Raw genomic sequence first — 23,602 nt, 5'->3', positions numbered from 1 at the left:
TAGGTGTAAGTCTTAACTCAGCTGCTCATGGAGGGCAGGCACAGTCTCTTCTAAGCTTTTTTATGGTCTCCTTGACGCCAAGCACAGCAACTGCACATAACAGATCTTACTAGACATTGGTGGAATAAGTGAATGGATGACTAAAATTGACATGGTCTGAGATGTTTTATTTCTAGATCTGTTCCTGTGATGAATACATCCCAATTTAGTGACACAATTCACTTTGTACAGGATAGATACTTACAGAGAATATAAAAGTGAACAAACTTCTTTGGCCTTTAAAGACTTGGTTGCAATGAAGGCAAATGTTTGGATTCTTTTAAATTTTTTACAGTTTGTGCATCATTTTCACTTTTCCCAAAAGACTTAAGATTCATGTATTTTAAAGGTGAGGAGATTTGACACAGTGACGTTTATTTAAATTGGATTATATATGCAGTCAGAGCAATGAATTCATTCTGTTTTTTTCAGAGAACATTCCAGCAATTGTAAGGCCACATGCATGCATGCACATACTCTCAACCACATCCAGTGGCAAGTTATTATGGGGACTGACAGACTGTCATCCTTTTGATGGCTTGAGCTGTATATCTTCTGAACAGCAATGGGGCTCTTATGCAGAAAGTATCATATGTTCCCAGCCAATTTACAGGGAAACAGCAATAACATTTTATCATGGTTGAGAGCCCAGTAGCTGCTTCCTATTAAACTTGCCCTTTCAGATACCTGTCTTGGATTAATTTGTTGATTTCAAATGGAAACTCAGTCTTCTCCAGTGAAGCATGACGTTCTAGGATAGACTCTCTGAATGACAATTACTGTGTATTCTAGCTGGTTTCAGACCATTACAAGCTTTGGGCACAGTGGAAGACAGAGGACTTCAGTAACTGATTTTAATATCGTGCCTAATTTTAACTGTCAGTTATATATGTGCCAGTGAAAGAATCCTCAGAAACATGAAATGCAAAACACTTCTAACTTGCTCTTTTTAATGATACACTTTGCGGTGGCATGGGAGGAGCGGGGTGGGGGGGGGGGCGGGTAGGAGAGGAGTAGTCGTCTCCTAAAGGGAATCGGCGCAGAAGGGAATCGGATTTGAAAAGTAAACGCTTAACAACTGCCACCTGATTTTTTGTGTGTGCCCCTCGGGCTGCTTCTAAAACTAATGTGCTCACCAAAGAGGGTTTCCGTAAATTAATGCCAATATTTTTCCTTGAACATTCAAGAAAAATATAGGGTTTTACAAAGTTAGGATAATAAGCTTTGCTTATATTTTGGTGAGTATTGTAGATGGAGTATGAATTTCCTTGGCAATAAACATGGTTGTGAGGCACTGATGAGTATAACCTGGGAGATTATAAAGAAGGGAGTCACTCTCCTTCTTTAAATAAGAGTCATTTTAAAAGAAAATCTAAATTAGGAAGCTCCTGAATTGTATTTCAAATGGAAGAGAAAAACAATGTTTTGGTGCCTTTAAAAATATTCTCTGCTTGTGGAGCCATTAGACATATACATTCTTGAACATTTTTGCTGAGAGAATTTATTTGCAGTTACAGCAAATTACTTTCACAATTATTCCTTAAGCACATTGACTTTATCTTTTCCTAAGGCATAAGCTGTGACAGTCTACTGATAGCTAATTTTATTTAAAACAGGAAAGAAAGCAGCAGCAGCAAACTACACATGCAACAAACTTGGATCTCTATAAAAAATTGGATGAAATTATTGGGTTTCTGGCAATCTACAATCGAGCATAGATTGAATCATCTATCTGCTATAATCCATAGTAAAGAAACCTTCAGTATAACAGGGCCCATCACAAGATTTCAGATACATGGCATGCCACACAGCTACCCCTTAAATTCTGATTATATAACAGTTATATTGTGCAGTAAGTCCCCACATATCATCACTGTTAGCCCTGGTCCCCTGTCCTAGCATTGGAAGCATTGGAAACATGTTATCATGGAAACATGATAAATTAATCAGATCTTGAAAATAAACAGACATGCATTTTGAACACATAAAGTAAACAACAACTTAAGCATGCCAAAACAAACAATCCGTTTAACATTTACATAATTATCTCTTTCCTATCCTTTTTTTTTTTCTGGATGAAGTGAGTTTTAAGAAAAGCAGGATGCTTTTATGACTATTGTTTTGTAATGGCTCTTTGCTTGAAAGAAACCAATAAACTGCTGGGTATAAAGTTTTATTTGAAACTTGATTCAGTGATACGTAGCAAAACTGTGCTTCCCAAACTGCATTAAATATTTAGAATCAAAGTAACACAGCATTTTGATTCTTTTTTATTTTGGGGGGTCCGCATTGAACAGCTATTTATGCCATCAGCTCAGTGATAGAACAAATGATATTTCCGCTTGGGCAAGCTTTGTTTTATCAGGATCAGTAACCTTATCAGCAGTTGACCCAGAACTATAATGCATGTCTCTGAATAGATAGCATATGTCACAACTCTGTGCAGACTTGCTTCATAAGCAAGATTGTCTAATGAAGATTTAATAAATAAGGAAAAGTTTGCAGCATGAAATATTTTCTCTTATAATGACATCTTCCCTTAAGCTCTTTTACTGCTCATGGCTCATCTCTTGCATTTGTTCTCATAAAAGCTAAAGGAATAAACATACATATAAATGTGCCCACACAGATTCCCATGATGTGTCATTTATCTGTCAATATTTCTTTCTGAAATATGTCATTTGTGAGTAAACACTGTGGAATTTAGCTTATCATATTGCTTGAAGGTTCTTGTCTGATACATAAATGCTATAGGGTCTGAAAGACTAGAAAACCCATGAGCATGGTAAACTAGCAACACTTTTAAACAATCATGTGTTATTTCTTCTTTAATTCGGGATAGTGCAGAAGGTTTTCTCTAAGTGTAAAATGTCCTGGCTCAGAAATGATATTGTTTCATCAGTAGCTTTTAATACCCTGTAATTTAGGGATTGAATTCCTCACTCATATCAATCTGCTTTGATTTTCAAAGACATATAATAAATGGAGAGACAAGATGGACCATCCTTTTACGTAAATTAAGTCATGCATGACTTGCACATTTTAACACTTCTTTTCTTTGACCTTTGACAGGCTAGGGCTTGACCCAAAACTATTGGCTAAAATCCTAAATATGAGCTCAGGACGGTGTTGGTCAAGCGACACTTACAATCCTGTACCCGGGGTGATGGATGGTGTTCCCTCGGCTAATAATTATCAGGGTGGATTTGGATCAACACTCATGGCCAAGGTACAACGACTACCCAAGGGCCCAGGGCGGGGGGGGATGGTTAATGATCTAATGTATATTTCTTTGTTTCTTTCTGTCTTTTCTTTTAACAAAGTATATCTCTGTCCTAGAAGGTAAGATTATACTACAACAGTGATTTGTTTATTCACTAGAAATGAGTAAAAATTTAACTTAGATTAAAAAGTCCTGATCTTGTTCATTTTTATTCCTGGCCTTTTTGATAAGAATAATCAGGAAGGAATTTTTCTTTTGTGCTTGGGCTTTTTAATAATATGAGTTGGTGACATTTTGTTCTTCATCATGAACTTATGCAAATTTGCCAAATCTTTAGAATGGGAGAAGTAAAAATTTTCTGATTGTTAATAATGCATTGGCATTGGATGTATACATCACAAAATAAGAAAGCTCTTTTCCAGATGATACTAGATTTCTAAATTCCTGCTTTAAGAGTATATATAATTGTACATATTGAGTATATATTGATTGTACACTGTGGATGATTGTAGTATATGTGAATATATCTCAATAAAACTGAATTGGAAAAAAAGTATATATGGGTTTATGGTGAATTAAATAAGTCATTTGGTAATCAAATTTTTGGCCCTCTGTCATTTGTGATCTCCACTTTAGAAAATACTTTTTAGGAAAACAGATTTTCAGACTTCGTCATAGAGCTTATTTCTCCCCTGTTGATTTTGTTGTTCTTGTTCTGATTACAGAAGTAATGATGCATGCACCTGGATACCATGCTTGGCTTACTCTCCCTCATTCCCCAGGACGTTCTGTCCATTCTACTTCTTAGATATGCCTTGATTCCCTCCTCGTCCGTCACTGGTACCTTAGCCTAGCCTCATTTGGGTGATCACAGCAGCCCTTACTGGCCTCCTTGCCTTTCATCCTAATATTCTCCAATACATTTTCCACACCATAGCCATACTGGTCTTTCTAAAATGTAAACCCAATTCTGTCACTTCTCCTGTTAAGTTTCTTTAATTGTTTCCAGTTACCTATAGATTAAAATTCATCTCTGCAACTTGTCTCACAGGCCTTTGCTGGCCTCAGCAGACTCATTTCTGACTTCCCCTTTCCCTCCCTTAGCTTTAGCCATATGGAACTCATTTCTGCCTCTTGTTCTCTCTCACCTGCAGACCTTCATGCTTATTGTTCCATCTGTCTGGATCATTCTTCCTTGCCCCCACCTCCCCACCACCACCAACAACTGCCCATGCTTTCACCTAGTTAACACATACTCTTTCAGGTTTGTGCCTAGACATCCCTTCCTCTGGAAGGCCTTTACCTGCTCCCCCAGACTGCACCCCCCTGACTCCCATCAGAGCACTTCTCCCACCACATTACATAAATGCTTGTTCAGTTCTTTCTCCTACAACAGACTGTGAGTTTGGGTGGGCAGCGGCTGTCTTGTTCATCATTGTACCCCAGCTTCTGGCACATCGTCAGCACACTTTAAGTATATGAGTATTAAGTCTTACATGAAATAGTGTTTGCAACTCTGTCCCTTATTTCACAGTTTTGTTTCCTCTTGTGTTTCATTTAAGAAATTTTTGTTTATGTCACTCTACACTTTGTACTTAGGTTTTCATATCCTCCATACAGGCTTTTTTGTTAAAAATGAAAGTAATTTTTATTCTTTATTAGAGAAGTTGTGGGTTTACAAAAGAAGCCTGCATAAAATACAGGATTCCCATATCCCACCCTGTTAGTAACACCTTGCATTGGTGTGGAATTTTTCTTACAATCGATGGTAGCACGATTTTATAATGGTACTATTAACTATTTAGTCCATAGTAGTATAGTTCCATGGATTTTTTTAAAATTTTTATTCTGTTACTGTATATACAATCTAATATTTTCTCTTTTAATCACATTCAGGTATGTATTTCAGTGCTGTTAATTACATTCACAATGTTGTGCTGCCATCACTAGTGTCCATTACCAAAACATTTCCATCATTCCGAATAGGCACCCTGATATTTTAAGCCTTAATTTCCATTTCCTATCCCCACCCTGTCCACTGGTAACCTGTAGTCAAATTTCTGACTCATCATTGGAAACAAATTTCCTCCTTAAGTGTATTGTTTTCATCAAAAATGCAGGGTGAGTTCTTGGGGTACATGGAAGAATGAAACTCTCCCTTCTGCCCAGTTTCCGTTATGTATCTGTATGAAGTGGATTATACCCTGTTAGCTTATTTGGTTCCTAAAATACTGCCAGTGGCTCAAACAGAGGAAACAACTAACAAAGTGCAATAATAAATAGCAGACTTCGAATCAAAAGGAGGTCAATTTGTTGAGCCCTCATTCTGTTGTAGTTCTGGCTTTGTTTTGGTACTTTTCCATTCTATCTGCCCACTGCCATGTATTCACCTTAACTTCAGTCATTTTTCTCCAATGTCTCTGCTTACAATGAATCTGCCACTGTTAACGGTCCTTCCTTTAAAATTTTTTTCTTGATAGTAACAGATAGTTTTCTTAATTAATAGCATAAGACAATGCAGAAGTAAGAAAGTATGGACACCACTGTTCTGTTTTACTCTCATTTCCTGCATGAAATGAAGTTGTCATTTCCTTTATAAAGAGGAAAACTTCTTAATTTTGCTTAGAATGAGAGTACCTAAAAAGAACTTGAAAAATTCTTCATTACCTCAGATAGCTATTAGCAATTATACTCCATACCTATTTAGATTTATATTTGAGAAAGTTGTAGAGATTAAAGAAATCCCTATCAATACCACATTGACTGAAGCAGTTGGTCCTGCTTAGACAGATCAAGGCTTTACTTATTAAGTGATGTTTTGTTCAACTGCTATTCAGTCTCTCACCGTACATAAGGGAGTATGACATCAGCACTTCTAAGTAGAGGCCTGTACATTTCTAGGTCTTAACATAAAAAATTCTAGCATATGGTATGTGTATATAACCAGAACATAATCAATACAAAACTACATCATTCTTCTGCACTCTCCACCTTAAAAGAATGCCTTTGGTGGGCACCAAGGAACAACTCATTGGAAGTCGTGACGACTCTTCTGGCATCACTGTTAGTCCCCCAATCAACCCCTTTCCTTATAAGACATCACAACTCATTTCTCCATTAATTTATTGAAATATTTTTGTAATTGTTTTGTATTTTTTCATGAACACCCTCTAAGCCAATGGACTCATAAATATTTTGTCTGGTTATTGAAGTAGAATATTCATTTGTTTTTAGATTATGTATTATAGGCCCCAGAGGATGCCTTCTTTCTCTAACATTTTAGGATTGATAAACCTTTGCTTTTTAGAATTTCTGACCATTAAGTTAGCAACCTCCGAAGCTATTTTAGTTTCTCTTTTTTGGTTTGATCTTCTAGACAGTGTTGTCTCTTCTTCAATATGTTATGGTATATTGCCATGTTAAAAATGAAATCCAGTCTTTCTATGTAGATTTTCTTTCATTTTAAAATAAATTAAAACCATCTTGCAGACACGTTGCAAAATAATGTGACGAGAAACGGTTTGTCTGCTTGTTTGGGCTTGAGCAATAATGTAGCTGTCCACATTTGTTAACTGTATGGATGGTGATTAAACTCGCTTTTTAGTGGAAGCTCTAGAAGAGGTTAAGGTTAAGTAGATTTTCCAAATCTGTGTGTTTATATGTGAAAAGTACACAAATAAGCACAAAATAATGTTTACACCGGTAATATACATATTCAGGAGGCTAGAGTTTTAATTCATTCTTTATACATTGTTTAAATTTTCTCTTTGAATCATTTTCTCCTTCGTGTAGGTACTCTGGGTAACCAGGCTGTTATCAGAGGTGTTCCTCAAAGAGGAGAAATATTTCTCATTTTGCATCTTATCTTCCTATTTCATTGATTGTTGACTTTTCCATTGGTAGGGGAAATGAGAGGGGGATGGTAATGGTAAGAAGTAAAACTTCTTGGCAGCTCTTATAAAATCACAAATAAAATGAAATGTGGGGACATCGTGGGACGGAGAACATCTTCTTGACCAAAAGGGGGATGTGAAAGGAAATGAAATAAGCTTCAGTGGCAGAGAGATTCCAAAAGGAGCCGAGAGGTCACTCTGGTGGGCACTCTTATGCACACTTTAGACAACCCTTTTTAGGTTCTAAAGAATTGGGGTAGCTGGTGGTGGATACCTGAAACTATCAAACTACAACCCAGAACCCATGAATCTCGAAGACAGTTGTATAAAAATGTAGCTTATGAGGGGTGACAATGGGATTGGGAAAGCCATAAGGACCACACTCCACTTTGTCTAGTTTATGGATGGATGAGTAGAAAAATAGGGGAAGGAAACAAACAGACAAAGGTACCCAGTGTTCTTTTTTACTTCAATTGCTCTTTTTCACTCTAATTATTATTCTTGTTATTTTTGTGTGTGTGCTAATGAAGGTGTCAGGGATTGATTTGGGTGATGAATGTACCACTATGTAATGGTACTGTAAACAATCGAAAGTACGATTTGTTTTGTATGACTGCGTGGTATGTGAATATATCTCAATAAAATGAAGATTAAAAAAAAAAAATGAAATGTGGGGACTATTGTTTGAATTATCTGCACCTTCATTGTCCTCCATTTACCCTAGATAGTTCAAGTACAGACGTGATTTCATTTTTTATAGTGGTGGATATCCATTAGCTACACTTTAAATATAATAGGCTCTGCTGTTAAGTTTTGTCCGTTTTTAAACATCCTTTTAAGGCTCTTTCTCAGAATGAAGCATTAGCTCTCTGAGATGTTAAAAGGTTGTGGTGGAGATGATTGTCCGGTTCTACTTAGAATAAAATCCAAACTCCTTATGATAGCATATAAAACCTTCTGTCATCTACCTTTGCCCATCCCCAGCCTCAGTTCCACCCCTAGCTCATTTGCTTACTCTAATTCAGCTGCATTGGCCTTCATACTTTTTCTTGAATATCCAAGCCATGTCCTACCTCAGGGCCTTGACTGTGCTCTTCCATCTGCCTCAAACTCTCTTCCCCCAGCTCTCAACAAAACATTGCTTCCTAACATTCAGAGCTTGGCTCAAATGTCTTCACCTCAGATAGATCTTCACTAAACATTTCATCTAACATGACTCTTTCCCCCACCATCCCCCTCTTTGCTAGTCCTCTCTTTCTAACCCCTTACCATCCTTTATTTTTCTTCATAGCACTTATCATTGCCTGAAATTTTATTATTCACTTGTCTGTCTTCTCCACTGGACATGAGAGCAGTGACTTCATTTTATCCTGATGTTGTCACCTGCACTTAGAACAGTGTCCAGGACAAAACAGCTGCTAAATATTTGTGAATAAGAGATTGAATGAATATTCAGTAATTCCATAATGAGGTTTGTCCTAAGCCTAAAGGCTTCCACAAATTTGAAAAAGACACCACTGTAAAGCATTAACCCTTATGTAATCCCACACATATAATAACTGTTGTCCAAACCTATAACAAAACAAATAGGTCTGGTGGAAGGTGGGGGAGATGGACACTCAGAAATCAAGCTTTCTGTCTGGAGCAGTTTCACAGCTATATGAAAGCATTATAAAAAATACAACTTACTCTAGTGCTTGTATCTTATTTTTTCAGATTTAATTTTTTTCTTCTTTGAAACCAAAGCATTAGGAACCACAGTTCTAAAGTAAGCCTTAACTATTGGTCTCAATGTATTCCCTCCTCCCTCTTGATTTAGGATCTGGGATTAGCACAAGACTCTGCTACCAACACAAAGAGCCCAATCCTTCTGGGCAGTCTGGCTCATCAGATCTACAGGCTAATGTGTGCAAAAGGCTACTCAAAGAAAGACTTCTCATCTGTGTTCCAGTTTCTGCGAGAGGAGGAGACCTTCTGAGTTTGTCCTTCAACTGTGGACACTGCTGGAAACCAAACTCTTATCCTGGAGCCTCCTTATAGCTCACTCCACAAGTAAATGGGTTTACTCAAAGGTCACCAGGCTGCTTTTGATCGTCTAGGTCACAGTAAACCTTAGGATTTTTCACCCATTTTAAACTGCTTATTCTTTTAGTATATTTAGCAAACATATGTTAACTGAATTTTTTTTCTCTGCAAGCCACTAACCAGCTGATTGACCTTTTTAAGCATATTCAACTAAATCATTGAATAAAACTTCAATCAGGATATTATTTACTCCACTTTACAAATAAAACCAAATATTTTTGCAACAAGATAAACCCCATCTTAACTGAAGGAAAAGAAATTAATGTGAGGAGAGAAATTAGAGTAAGGATGTCTGGTGAATTACCCCTGCATTCCTCGGGAAGCTTTTCCTGTTAACTAAAAGCAGCAATAGTCTTATGTTACTGAGGTTGCTGACTTATTTTCCAGAGAGTAGATAAAGCAAACGACCTTGTAGCTACTTGCTTTATACTTTGGACTTGGTTACAGTGTGTGTCCCTCTTGTTACAACTCTCAATGCTCAACAAACTTGTTTTTTATATTTTTGTTTCCTTTACATTCTTACTACATATTTTTGGACTTCAAAAGAATGACATCTTTAGACTTGTTCCAGAGCCAATGATGATACTTCTTTAGATGATTATTATATTATTCTAAATAAAGCCACATTATTTTGAATTCAAATAAATTTCTATGCTGATAATACTTTCTTAGAGTTTCTGTTTCTTCCAAGACATTTGGTGTATGATCAGAGGATCTGACAAATTAGTGTTACAGAGATATAGGGAAAGAATGGGAAGGGAAGGGAAGGGAAGAGAGGTCAAAAGGAACAGAGCTCTAAGTTGGCCCGTGGAAAACCAGCTTCCTGCTGCCCACTCGAATCCTTGATGGGCATTTGACTGGATGTTTTCTAGCTTGGGTACTTTTAGGAATTCAGCCTGCATGAAGTGTAACATGCCCTATACGGAGCATAGTTGCCCCTTTTCCCACCTCAGCTCCTACATACATTCCAGAAGATTGACCTAGACACCAAATTTGGCAGAACTACCACAATTTCTATCATTTTCTTGATGATAAAAAAATGCCAAGCACTATTCTAAGTGCAAGGGATGCAGCAGTGAACAAAATAGACAACCTTCCTGCCCTTGTAGAGCTTAGATTCTGGTGTCATATATGAGTGGGGCAGGGGGAGGCTGGTGACAGACACAAAACAGATATTTAATGTCTATGTCAGGTGATGAAAAGGGCTAAAAAAGAAAAGCAGGATGAGAGGTATAGATGGGGAGTTCTGGGAGTATTTTCCTAGGGTGGTGAGGAAATCCTCTCTGATAAGGTAGCATTTGAACAGAGACAAGAAGGAAGTGAGGGAGCAAGCCATGCAAATTTCTGAGGGAAAAACATTCCAGGCATACAGTACCAAAAGTACAAAGACCCTGAGGTAGGATAATGCTAGATAAGAGGAATTGCAAGGAGGCTGTATGTGAAGTAGCACGAGATGAGGGGAGCCAGATCAGGTAGAGCCTTGTAGGCTTTGTTAGAACATTTCCTTTTATTCTGAGTGAAATGGACAGTGTATCAGTTAGCTTTTGCCTTACAACAAACCACACCAAATCTTAGTAGCTTAAAACAATAAACATTTATTATTTTTCAAGATTCTCTGGATTGACCATCTTATTTCTCTGGATTAGGCCAATTTATCTAGGGCTAGAGGATCTCGTTTGGCCTCACTCAGGGAGAGCAGGAATGGTTGGAGTTTCCCTCCATGTGGTCAGTCATCCTCCAGAAAGCCAGCCCTAATTTGTTCACATGGTGGAAAGGTTCCAGAAGCAACAGAGGGCAAGCCCAAGAAAGCACTTTTCAAGCCTCCATATGCTTCCTGTTTATATTGTCCTGTTGGCCAAAGCAAGTCACAAGGCTAAGCCCAGAGGTGGTGTAGGAAGAAACTGCATAAGAGTATGGACACAAAGAAGGGAATTATGGTGGATGTTTTACAAACAATCACAGCCAGCCCGTGAAGGATTTTGATCAGAGGATTGAGGAAATCTGATTTTTTTTTTTTAAAGGGACCTCTCTAGAGGTTGTAGGGGCAAGGGTGGAAGCAAAGAGACCAGTTAGGAGGCTCTTGTAACAATCCAAGTAAGAGATGGGCAGGGTGGTTTGGACCAGAGTGTTAATGATGGAGACGAGAAGAAGTGGTCAGATTCTAAAAATAAAAGGTAGCGCCACCAAATGATGGATGGGGTGAGAGAGAAGGAAAAGAGTGGAGGATGACTCCAAGGTTGGGGGCCTGAGAAAACAGAAGAAAGGAGTCGCTATTTACTGTGTTGGGAAGATTGGGGGAGAAGCAGATTTAGGAGAATAAATCAGGGGTTTGTTATGTTTTAGATGCCTAATAGACATCTAAGTTAAAAAGAACAAAGTTCCAAGAACTAAGCCCTGTGTTACTCTTAACTTTTAGTGGTTGAATAAATGAGACAGAATCAGCAAATGAGATGGAGAAGGAATGACCAGAAGATAAGGAAAAAGAGCAGCACCCTGGAAGCCAAATGAAGAAAGTGTTTTAAAAAGGGAATGGTTATCTATATCAAAGCTGCTAGTAAGTTGAGTAACATAAGGGCTGAGAACAGATCATCAGGATTTGGCGAAATACAAGTAGAAGTCATTAGTGACTTTGCAACTGTTTTGGCAGAGTGTTGGAAATGAGAGCCCAATTGAGAACTAGAGAATAGAGGAGAGAAATTGGAAGCAGTGAGCACAGAGTTTTGCTGTAAAAGAAAACAGACAAATGGGATAGACACTGGCAGGCAATACAGGATCCAGGGAAGGTTTATTACATTTTTCAGTTGGAAGATATTATGAGATTATGCTAAAGACAGTGGAATAATCCAGTAAAGAGGGGGAAAGTAACGATGTAACAGAGAGGACACTTGAATAAGTAATGACTTGGGGCAGTTGGGGGGGGGGGGTGTATAAACATGGATGGATGTCTACAGACTAAACACCAACCAAAGCAGATTACGTGCCAGACTGCCAGCATCTTAAGGATAAAATTGTATTGTAATTAGTTTTTAATGTAGAATAATAAAATGTTAACGCTGGAAAGGACTTTACTGTTCTTTGAGCATGACCCTTTACAAGTCACCCTCCTCTGACTATTAGTTTTCTCATCCATAAAGTCATAAACAGTGAAGCCTGATACTAAATGCTTGCTTGGACACTTGAAAGTGAAACATAAAAATCATGAGTTAGTAACAAGTGTTGGTGAAGATATGGAGAAATTGGAACCCTCATACATGGCTGCTGGGAATGTAAAAGGGTGCAGCCACTTTGGAAATGTTTGGCAGTTTCTCAAAAGGTTAAACATAGAATTATCATATGACCCAGCAATTCCACTCCAGCTATATATGAAAAAAAAAATATCCACACAGAAACTCGTACATGAATGTTTGTAGCAGCATTATTAATAGTCAAAAAGTGGAAACAACCCAAATGTCCATCAACTGACGAATGGATAAACAAAATGAGGTATATCCGTACAGTGGAGTATTACTCAGCCATAAAAAGGAATGAAGTTGTGATGCATGCTACAACATGGATGAACCTTGAAAACATGCTGAGTGAAAGAAGTCACACACAAAAGGCCACATATTACATGATTCCATTTATTTTAAATGTCCAGAACAGGCAAATCCATAGAGACAGTAGATTAGTGGTTGCCAGGGGCTGGGGGGACAGGGGACCAGGAGTGATGATAATGGGTATGGAGTTTCTTTTTGAAGAGATGAAAATGTTCTGAAATTAGGTAATCGTGATGGTTGCACAACTTTGAATATATTAACAACCACTGAAGTTTACGTTTTCAAATGGTGAAATTGATGGCGTGTGAATTATATCTCAATTTTTTTAAACTAAGAAAATAATGAGGTAGGATATTTCTCTAAAGATCAATGTTTCTCAACTGGGTCAATTTTGCCACCCAGGGGACATTTATTGATGTCTGGAAACATTTTGGGTTGTCATACTTAGGGGGTAGGGGGTAGGGAGGTGCTACTGACATCTGCTGGGTAGAGGCCAAAAATGCTAAACATCCTGCAATGCACAGAATTATCCACAACAAAGAATTATTCAGCCCCACATGTCGATTATGCAAACTTTGAGAAACCCTGCTCTAGGTGTATGTTCCGCAAGTACCTCAAACTACAGTTAGCTCTTTATCTCGCATTTCATAGTTGAGATAAACATTATATTTGCTGGTTTGCCTGTCTGCTGCCACACCAGACTGTGAGCTCTTTGCGGGCAGAGAGTGTGTCATTCAGCTTTGAGTCCCAGTGTTGAACTCCGCACATTGAGTAAGAGTTCAATAAATATTTGAATGTGTGGTTGAGTGAGTGGAAGCAACAGCATTATACTTACATTAGGTGAACTGCTAACTGCATAAACTTTTTTCTAAAAGATTCTTGCTTAGCAGACCAAGTTTACTTTACTTTGAGTTATAAATGGATGCAGTTTGTTACACAAAGCTGCCCAAGGAATCTTGCAGAATGTGGAACTTTTGCAAAAGTGTTCATAGTCAAAGGGTTGGCTTGTGCTGTAGTAAAACTGATTGAAGAAACTTCTGGGGGGGGGGGGGGATGTAGGCATTTTTGGTAGCAAGTTTTAGTCTAACCCTTTATATACTTTAAATATCAACTTGCATGCAGATAAAGCAGGCACTTATTTCCCTTAATGGAATACAGCATTTCCAAATGTAATCTTTTATAACATGGTATGTAGACTTGGAAGGCATAAGGTAAATCTCATAATAACAGTTTGATTTATTCAAGGGATTCTGTGAATAGTTAGATGTTTGAAAGAGTCTGTGCTATCCTATTGATCTGACACCATTATAATGGAGTATATGCTTAGCCACAGCTGAGTCCAAATTTAAGTGAACCCCAAATGGACTGGACCTACTCCTTGGCCACTCTTCTCATTGTACAGATTTTTATTTTCACTTGCTATATAAGCAATCAGAAATGTGTATGATCTGTCCTCTTCTTATGGAGGGAGAAAGGCATATCGGAGCAAAGAATGGGGCAACGTTTTGCATGGGCATAAATTCTGTCCAGGCTACCGTCAGAAGCCCACTGCTGCTCAGGAAAACAGCACGAGTTGCTACCAGCCTCAGCTGCAGGAACTGCCCCCATGAGCCTGCTCAAACAGCCAGCCAGTGGGGAGTCATCTGCTCAAGTGGGGTTTTTAGCCATCTTTCAGTTCAATTGAAGAGCAAGCTTAAAGACATCATAGGGATTTGTAATGCCCCACGCAAGTTGTCAGACCCATAAACTAGCTCGTCCATCGCATGGAGCCACACACGGAATCTTCTCTCCTCAGTGGCAGGCAGATTGAAGATGACCTTTTACTATTTAATTATATTCATCATTTAATAATTCAAGAATACTTAGAAGGCATGGAGACTTCTTCATTCAGATTACAATCAAAGTCTTTCAGAACATTAACAGGGAAATACAGTAAAGCAGAAACACTTTGCAACCAGCCTCCAGGGAGTGCTTTGGCATGGCTTGGTTTCTGTCCCTGAGCTGGGTGGGAGACAGTAGGCTTGAGTTCTAGCCTTAGCTTAAGCCCTAACCTGTGTGATATTGTGGATCTGTTTCCTCCTCTTTAAATGAGGGCATTCCCTGATCTCCAAGGTTTGTTTTAGCTCTAAATTCTGATTTCCCTTAGTTAAGAGTTTAAGAAAATGTGAGGCAAGTGCTTCTGACAGTTTTTGGACTCTCTGTGGTTAGGTGTTATTTATTGCTCAGGTAGCCATCTCATTTATTAGGGGTTTTTTTTTATAGCCGGGAATAGATTCAGAGATCAATACATTTTTATTAATGATAGTCCGTCATGCCTGGTAAAGAGATGGCAGGAGAACTCATCTAGAAGGAGGCTCTTGAATAAACCTGACACACAAGCTTAGCTATGAGCTGCATTTTGGCAGGCCTCGCTGTAAAATAATGACATTGGCAGAGGGGGAGAAGATGGAAACCTTCCTCACAGTCAGACTCATAAAATGAAAGGGCAGGTTTGGGGTGTGTTTCTCAGCTTTGGCTCTAGATATGCAAATCCTATGGCTTTCTGAGTGTAGCATTTTATCTTCAAAAGGACAAAATTTGGCATTCGCCTTGGTCATTAAAAATGATAAATGCCTAAAATGGTTTAGAGTTGGGATTATTGAAGGTTAGAACAAATATTGTTTCAGGTCAAACAATATTGTAGAATAGAAACCCTCTCATGGATGTTGTCAAATCAGAAAATAAAATAAAAATCTTGCCCCGTTTTCCCTTTAGACATACAAAATTGGGTGTAATCGTTCCCAGTTCTCCTTCTAAAAATCATGGTCAAAAATAAAACCACATATTGCAGGCCTTTTGGAGGCAAATTACTCCTTCCAACTCCATTAAGAGATAGCCTCGTGCCCTGAAAGAGTTAATTTATCTCCAGATGGACCATTTCAGTCCTCAGCAGACTGAGTTCAGATAATATCAAGTCCACTATCCTTTTGCATTTGTCTTATGCCTACTGAACTTAATTTTCATCCCATTTATGGATAGAATTTGAAATATTCTCTGGTACTTGTAGACTACTTGAGGCCCTGTCCAAAAATCTCACCTTAGTGTTCCAGCTGCAGAGACTCCAGGAGCAAATGTAGCTTTCATCTCCTGCCTCTCCCCTCCTCTTAGTGACCTTAACCCTGACCGGACGCCTGCTCTCCATAAGTGCCAAACATGATTCATTCTCCTTGCTTGGTTTAGTTTTGGTCCTGTAATGAGCCAAGATGACCAGAGAGAACTGATAGCTTATTTGTGCTAATGTAAGTATGCTTTACTAGTAAACTCCTAACTTATTTATTCGGCTGCTACTTTCGCCTAGAATTGACCCATTATCTCAGAGATGAAAAGTCCATACTTTAGACAAAAGAGATACAACAGTTAACAACGTTAACTAGCAAGTCAGGCAACGACTTACGCTAGCATGAAAGGTAATGCAAAATACTATAGGAGAGAGGGTCTTTATATTTTGCACCGCAACTGCGCTATTATAGTAACAGCACAAATGTTCATTAAGAGCATGTTTTATGCGGTTTCGGCCCAGTGCGGTACTGCTCAGAACCATTTTCCTCTTCTGAGTTCTAGGAGTTGAAACGTCTTCAAATGGGTGTGATTTTTGGGTTTGTGACTTTGAGGTCAGAATGTTTTATTTCTACAGCCTCTATACCATCATTTCTGATACTGTTGTGTCTGTAAGAATGCCTTTTCAACTTAGTGTTAAATACATATTATCTGATTTTTTTTTTCAAAGTTGCAATGCCAGCAGTGGGCCATCAAGGATGCTTAGAAGGTGACAAGGTGACAAGCAGGAAGAGACTTTTAAAGAGAAGATTTACGATAGGTTTTGTTTCTCTATTATCCGACTTTCCACTTTCAGCACAACTCATTTCAGGTTGGTAGGGGTCTGTCCATGGGATCCTGACAAATGTGTTTTTATTCCTTGTGAATTTATGCTTGCTTCAATGTCAAAAACACAACAAATAAACAGACCAAAAAAAAAAAAAAAAACACGTTAAAAACAGATATGGCTTTGAGCAGTGGCTTGATCCCTGATTTTGGCCTTTCCTGGTCATTCCATTTAATTTCTGGCTGGTCCGACTAGCAGCATTAAAAGCTGCCCCTTCTGACATCTAACGTGCCTTGCATTGCACCGTACTCATAGCCGTTTAGTCTAGCCCCTTCCATAGGTCAGTGACACCCTGAAGCTTGCATACTTGCGCCACCACAAATCTTAAAAGGTACCGTTTTCTTGGCAGCTTCATTCTCCTGAGATGAATTGGAGGGTGGGGAGTGAAGGACAGGGTTCTGATGGCAGGGCGAGGACCGGGGAGGGTGGAGCAACTGTGTCCTCACACAGGCCCTGGGAAACCGGCAGCCACAGGACTCCAAAAAAAGGATTCCGTAAGTGGTGTTAGTCACATGCTGCAATTGTGTTATTTTAAATAATCTGCTTGTTCTCTATCTGAAAATACCTGGTCGTGCTTCTACTTGAATGGTACCGAGGGCATACCTCAGCTACCATTCAGCTTTACGTACTGGCCCTCCTCTGAAGAAATAAAATAAAAACTTCAAAGACAATGCTCCTCAAGGCAGTCACAGAGTTATCTAATCTCCAGCTCTTCCGGGCTGGGGATCTTTTGGTGTGTTAGCCCTGTTATGCCAGATGGTTTCCTTTTGTAAAAAAAAATCATAAATGAATTCTGCATGGTCAGGTATTGTCATCTTTGCAGAGAATTTTCTTTGCCTAATGTCCTATCTGATGGAGCATTCTATGTATTATATGCTACATAATCTCCACAAATGTATACTGTGGTCCATAAAACTGCCATACTGTTTCCAGAAACTAGTAATTCACAAAGTAAACCTGAGACAGTGCTGTTAATAAACACAAATTGCAAACAAGAAGGTAGTAAGTGGAAATAATGCACTCATTTAGGAGTAATAAAGCCTTTGATCTTTCTTTGAAGGAAAAAGTCTATGTTTAAACTACCCATTCAGGGACAGCCAGATGCCCATAAAGAGCAGTGCTTTGCTTTGATAGAAAATCACTGAGGCCTGTCTAGCAGGTCTGGTTTGTAAACAGATTAGTTAAGGCCTCATCAGGACTGATTTGCATAGGGTTCTGTGAGTCCCAGTCACTTTTTCAACCTTAATGAGCAATGCAGTTTTCAGGTTGGAAATAGCACCTCTTTTCTAAAGCTAGAAATCTTAGATAATTACTTTGTGGGAAAGGGAAAAGTTTTCATATAAAGTGAACCTGTCTTGTCCTCAGCTAATAGGAAAAATGATAACCTAAGATTTGTTTTGGTTGTTCTAAATGGTGAAGAATATAATGAAGGAACTAGCTATGAGCTAAGAAGTAGGTTAAACCAAGGTTTTTCCTCCCTTTCTCCATTGTTTGAGAAATAAAGGATTAATACAAATTATTATACATATATTTTTAATGGAAAATAGGACCTGCAGAAGCAGTCTGCAAGTATTTACTGAGGACCTACTTTGAGCCAGGCTGTGTTCTAGGACCAGGGATCCAGTGTTGGACAAGCTGGATGAGGCCCTGCCCTGGTGGAATCTACCTTCTGGAGAAGTGGGCCGGTATTAAGAACAATAGAAGAGAGGAATTTTGCCAATTTAAGCACTGGTTCTGAAATTTCTAACGCAGTATCTCAAGTTAGCAGCCATTTGCTTAAGAATTGGGAACATTGGCAAGACCAGTATTTCCAGAGAGAACAACCTGTATCAATCTCCTTTCACTTCTTTTTTGATTTTTGGAATTATCAGCAATTGCCACCCTGTCGGTGATTAAGAATATCTTCATCTTAAATTTCGTAGTGAAGAAAATATCATAAGAAAACCCTTTGCTTATTCTGATCACTTAGTAAATAATTTCAAATCTGACCTTCCAAAATTGCAGTAAATTGATGGTGGACAGTGGTCTATTTCTTTGTTCGTCTTCCAGCAGCATTGCTCTGCTTAGGACAGATGTTTTTAAATATTGTAAACATTGGTGACACTAACTTGCTCAGTTGAGAACTTGAGTTTAAATAACAACCTTCAGCTTTTGTGTCCTGCCTTGTCAAGGCCAAGGACCTCAGCCTTACCCTCCTTCCCAGAAGTGAGATCAAATCAGCACACTTCTATAAATGTCACCTTGGATACATTCCACTTGGGAAAAAAAATGGTCCAGCTCTGGTAAGTGTTAGAAGAGAGGCTGGGGACAATTCCACACTGACTTGGGCAGCACTCCAGATCCTGTCCAGGTAATTCAGATGGATAGGGGATGTAAAAGGAGGCCATGCCCCCTGCTCTCCAGATGGATTTAATTAGGCAAAGGAGGAAGAAGAGGCCTTTTTAGGTTGCCTGCTTATGAAGATTGCTGGGGAAGTGGTTCTAGTAAAATCCGCTTGAGACCCTGTTTTGGTTGTTCTAAATGGTGAAGAATATAATGAAGGAACTGTACCCCCTTACTAAGAAAGCTGAGGCACATGAATTCCTGTATCTCTCAGCGGAACATACCTGAGTTCTTGGTGGACCTTACAGTTCCCCGCCCCACCATCTCCTGCCAGGGAGGCCGCCTTCCAGCTGGCCCTTTTCCACGTCTCTCTCACCTTCCTTTATGGGCTTATACTTGATTGCCCCTTACAGGCAGGGTCCTGTTACCTGGGAGGAGACCTCTGGATGGGAGCTGACGAGAAGGCTCCAACCCATGTACTTTCTCAGGAGTCCTCTTGACACACTGGAGCGCATGCATCTTTGCCACACAATAGTGGGAATGCAGGCGGCTCCACCTCTGCCCCTTCTTTTCATGGCCATCTCTCTCCAGTTCCCGAGGCAGATCAGCAGGTCCACTGCCTAAGCTGACATCCAAATGGAAGCTCCAAGAGGGTGGGAACCATCATTTTGTTTACTGATGTATCCCAGGGCCTGGCACATATAGCGTGTGCTCCCTGAACATTGCATTTGTTGTATGGATGAATTAATAAATGAATGAATGTATGAGAATGTATGCTTCTTATAAGCATCCCCAATTTCTATTACTAATTCTCTTGGAGCCTCCCCCTCCTTTGACTCACCAGGAACAGAGCCAGAGCCAAAGCCAAAGCTCCAACTCGCCTTCTCTTTTGCTTCCATGGGCTTTGGGGCAGGATGGATTGGGAAAAAAAGGGAACTGACTAGGGGGGAGGCAGGTTTCGCCAATCTTTAGGAAGCCTGGGGTGGGGGTGCTATATGGTGCCCAGGCCACAGTATCTGGAAGTGCTCCTTCAGTTGGAAAAAAAGGCCAATTCCAGAGCATCAGGAAAAGTCCCTCAAACATCCAGTCAGTCACACATGTAAAGCCACGAGCCCAGTCCCTGTCCTATAGTAGACGCTTAATAAATGTCAGCCCATCCCCCTCTTACCATGACTGCATCTGAATGCTGTCAGGTAAGATCTTTGACTGGAATTATAAGCCTGTTCCACTGAAATGCAGCTGTGATAATCAAGCTTAGAGAGCACAGAAACCTGCTGTATCAGGTTTTCCTGGGCTAAAAAACATGAGTGAGGTAGGTTTAAAAACACTCCTTTATTTTACAAACTTATAACCAAACTTTTAAAAAAAATGAAAGCCATCCTTCACCCCACACTCAGCTCCCTCCTTTCTTTTTAAATTTATTTTTATTAAAATTTTTTTTGAATTTGGGAAGTTGTAGGTTTACAGAAAAATCATGTAAAAAATACAACATTCCCATACACACATACCCCTCATTATTAACAATTTGAATTAGTATGGTAACTTTGTTATAATTAATGAAAGAATACTATAATTATGCTATTAAATATAGTCCCTAGTTTACATTAGGGTGTGTTTTTTCCCATATACCACCCTATTAACACCTTGCATTAGTGTGGTACATTTGTTATAATTCATTTAAGAACATTTTTATAATTATACTATTAACTGTGGTCCATCATTTACAATAGGGTTCTCTGTGTTGTACAATCCTGTTTTCTCTTTTTATTTTTATTCTATTAACATATACATAACCTAAAATTTCCCCCTTTTAACCACATTCACATATATAATTCAGTGCTGTTAATTACACTCACAATGTTGTGCTACCATCACCGTTACAATTAACCCAGTCCCTGGTAACCTATATTCTAATTCTGATTCTTTGAGTTTGCTTATTCTAATTATTTCATATTGGTGAGATCATACAATATTTGTCCTTCTGTCTGGCTTATTTCACTCAACATATGTCTCTAAGGTTCATTCATGTTGTTGCATGCCTTAAGGACTTCATTCCTTCTTATAGCTGAATAATATTCCATTGTATGGACATAACACATTTTATTTATCCATTCGTTGATTGATGGACACTTGGGTTGCTTCCTTCTTTTGGCAATTTTAACTAACACCACTATGAACATCAGTGTGCAAACATCTGTTCGAGTCCCTGCTTTCTGTTCTTTTAGGTATATACCTAGAAGTGGGATTGCTGGGTCATGTGGTAATTCTATACTTAGCTTCCTGAGGAAATGCCAAACTGTCTTCCACGGCGGCTGCACCATTTTACATTCCCACCAGCAGTGAATAAGTGTTCCTATTTCTCCACAACCTCTCCAACACTTGTAATTTTCCAATAGTATTTCCAATACTATTCCAATAGTAACCATTCTAGTGGGTGTGAGGTGGTATCTCAGTGTGGTTTAATTTGCATTTCTCTGATGGGTAACAATGATGAGCATCTTTTCATGTGCTTTTCAGCCACTTGTATATCTTCTTTGGCCTCTTTCCTCTCCTAACATGGAAAAATTGAGGCCATGTAGTTGAGCTATGAAGAAGTCAGGCCTGAGCTGGAATCCCAGGCACACCATTTTAGTGTGGCCTTGAGCAAGGGACTTAGCCTCTCTCAGCCTCAGTTTTCTCATCTTAAACTATGGATGATAACTGTCCCTACCTCGTGGGGCAGTGCTGGGCATGGGGTCCATCACCCAGCAGTTGTGCAAAAAAAAGTGAATGAGCTCTTATTATTAGCTATTGTTAACCAGGAAGCCATTTGGTGAAAAGCAAAGTTGATCAACAAGACTTCGATCAGCCGTCTTCTACCTCAACTGATTTTTGATCAGTTCACAAGACGGTAATTGAATCTACTTGTGGGAGGAGATTTCTCTTCTCCAGTGCCAGAAGCCCTGGTAGAGATATGAGAAGCTAAGTTCTTTCAAATGGCTGAAGAGAGGTCAGAAACGTGCTGGACTTGCTGGCTACAACTGTAAGACAGAAGAAACAGTTTGCAAGTTGTGTCCTGGGAGACTGAGCTGAAGGGAAGTCTGACTTCAGCTCTGGGTCTTCACCAATGGGGTCCGGGAGCTTTCAGGCCAGAGAGGCCTTTGGTGGCTTTGAGTCCTCACTTCCTGTACCCCTGCCCCCCATGCTCTGCTGTGAAAACTGGACGTTTTCTCAGTCTTATGCAAAGTGTTATGTAAATACAATTTCAAAGTTCATTCCCACCTCCTCCCAATCAGATTGTTGCTTCCCCTTCCCATTTAGAAATTCTGGAACTGCCAATCACTCAAAGGTCTCTCCAAACCACTCCACTGGTTGCTTTTAGCTTCAATTTGGGGGGTTGTTCATGAAATGTTTACAAACCTAGGGACTGATACACTAATACACTGCTGGGGCTGCAGAGTTGTAAAGAGTGCAAACTGATAGAACTTTTCTGGAGGGCAATTTGCAATAAACAAACAAAGGCTTAAACGTGAGCAAATGCTTTGAAACCCAATAATTTCATTCTTAGGAATATATCTTAAAGAAATAAACACTTGTTTATAATTAAGCACATAGCACTATATTTACAAATGTATTCATTCATCTTAACTTGTTTTCTAGTATTGACAAATGGTTCCATTCCATTCCATGCCTCAGCCTCTTTATCAGGCTCTTTCCAGCCGAGCTTTGCAAGACCCAGAGGAAGCTGGGAAAGAGGTTTGGCTTTAGAGGGGGCAGTGAGGTGAGAAGAACCACCACAGAACTATAGGAGGCCCCTCCCTCTGGGAATGTTCCCTACATCTGTTAACTTGTCAATGGGGGTGTGGCATGGCCAGGGAAAATTATCTATCCATCCTGCTTCTAGCCACCTGCACCTCTCCTAGTTACTAGACAGGGAATACTTGTGATCATGTAGAGGCTGCCATATGTGGTCCTAAAACTAGTTAATCATAGAAAACAAAATATAGCTGTGTGCAGCCAGAAGAAGACAAAGGGGAAGGACAAGGGTGTGGGGAGGCAACTGGATGTTTACAGAAAGAACTGCCATCATCCTGGACAGTACCTTGAGGGACAGGGTGGGATAGTGGGGAAAGAATAGGACTTTATAATCTGGCAGACACATATTTGAACATCAGACTGCCAATAATCAGTAGTAGTATCTCCCATAAACCACTTGGTTTTCCTTCTGTAACATGGTAAGGCAATTCATAGAACTGTTGGAAGAATTAAATGAGAAGAAATAATATATATAAAGCATCTGACCCATAAAAGGTACTCAGTAAAAGGGAGTTCCATTTTCAAATATTCTGTCCTGTTGTCTCCTTAAGAAACTTATGTGTATTATATAATGTGTGTTGATTTTGGATTCATAGAAGATGATCAATGTGACATCTTTAAAATTATTAGATGTCCCAGATACAAATGGTCTGGTTTATATAGTTCACATAGTTTTCATTATCTTAATGGGGTTTTAATGCATTTACCCTTGTAGTGACCTTTTTGATTGAAGACTTGTTGATTGATTTAAGAAGTTGATTGAATAATGAAGAAGGGGCTAGCAAGT

At 39.2% G+C, this 23,602-nt stretch overlaps 1 protein-coding gene across 4 annotated transcripts in view; it reads left to right on the top strand.

Moving 5' to 3' along the window:
• HIBADH (3-hydroxyisobutyrate dehydrogenase) overlaps nucleotides 1-16,771 on the top strand; it is a 169,042-nt gene extending 152,271 nt beyond the window's left edge. For 3 of the 4 annotated variants that reach the window (XM_037836955.1, XM_037836956.1, XM_037836957.1), the window contains 2 exons: nucleotides 3,112-3,268; nucleotides 8,975-9,903. In XM_037836955.1, the coding sequence (XP_037692883.1) occupies nucleotides 3,112-3,268; nucleotides 8,975-9,133 (316 nt within the window). In that variant the 3' untranslated portion in view covers nucleotides 9,134-9,903. Of the gene's footprint in view, nucleotides 1-3,111; nucleotides 3,269-8,974; nucleotides 9,904-16,542 lie in introns of those variants that run through there. The other variant, XM_037836958.1, reaches the window with a different exon arrangement.
• Nucleotides 16,772-23,602: the final 6,831 nt, after the last annotated feature.

This window comes from Choloepus didactylus, chromosome 5 (assembly GCF_015220235.1).
Source record: "Choloepus didactylus isolate mChoDid1 chromosome 5, mChoDid1.pri, whole genome shotgun sequence".
NCBI lineage: Eukaryota > Metazoa > Chordata > Mammalia > Pilosa > Megalonychidae > Choloepus > Choloepus didactylus.
The sequence above is the reverse complement of the archived record's forward strand: the minus strand, read 5'-3'. Positions and strand labels throughout refer to the sequence as shown.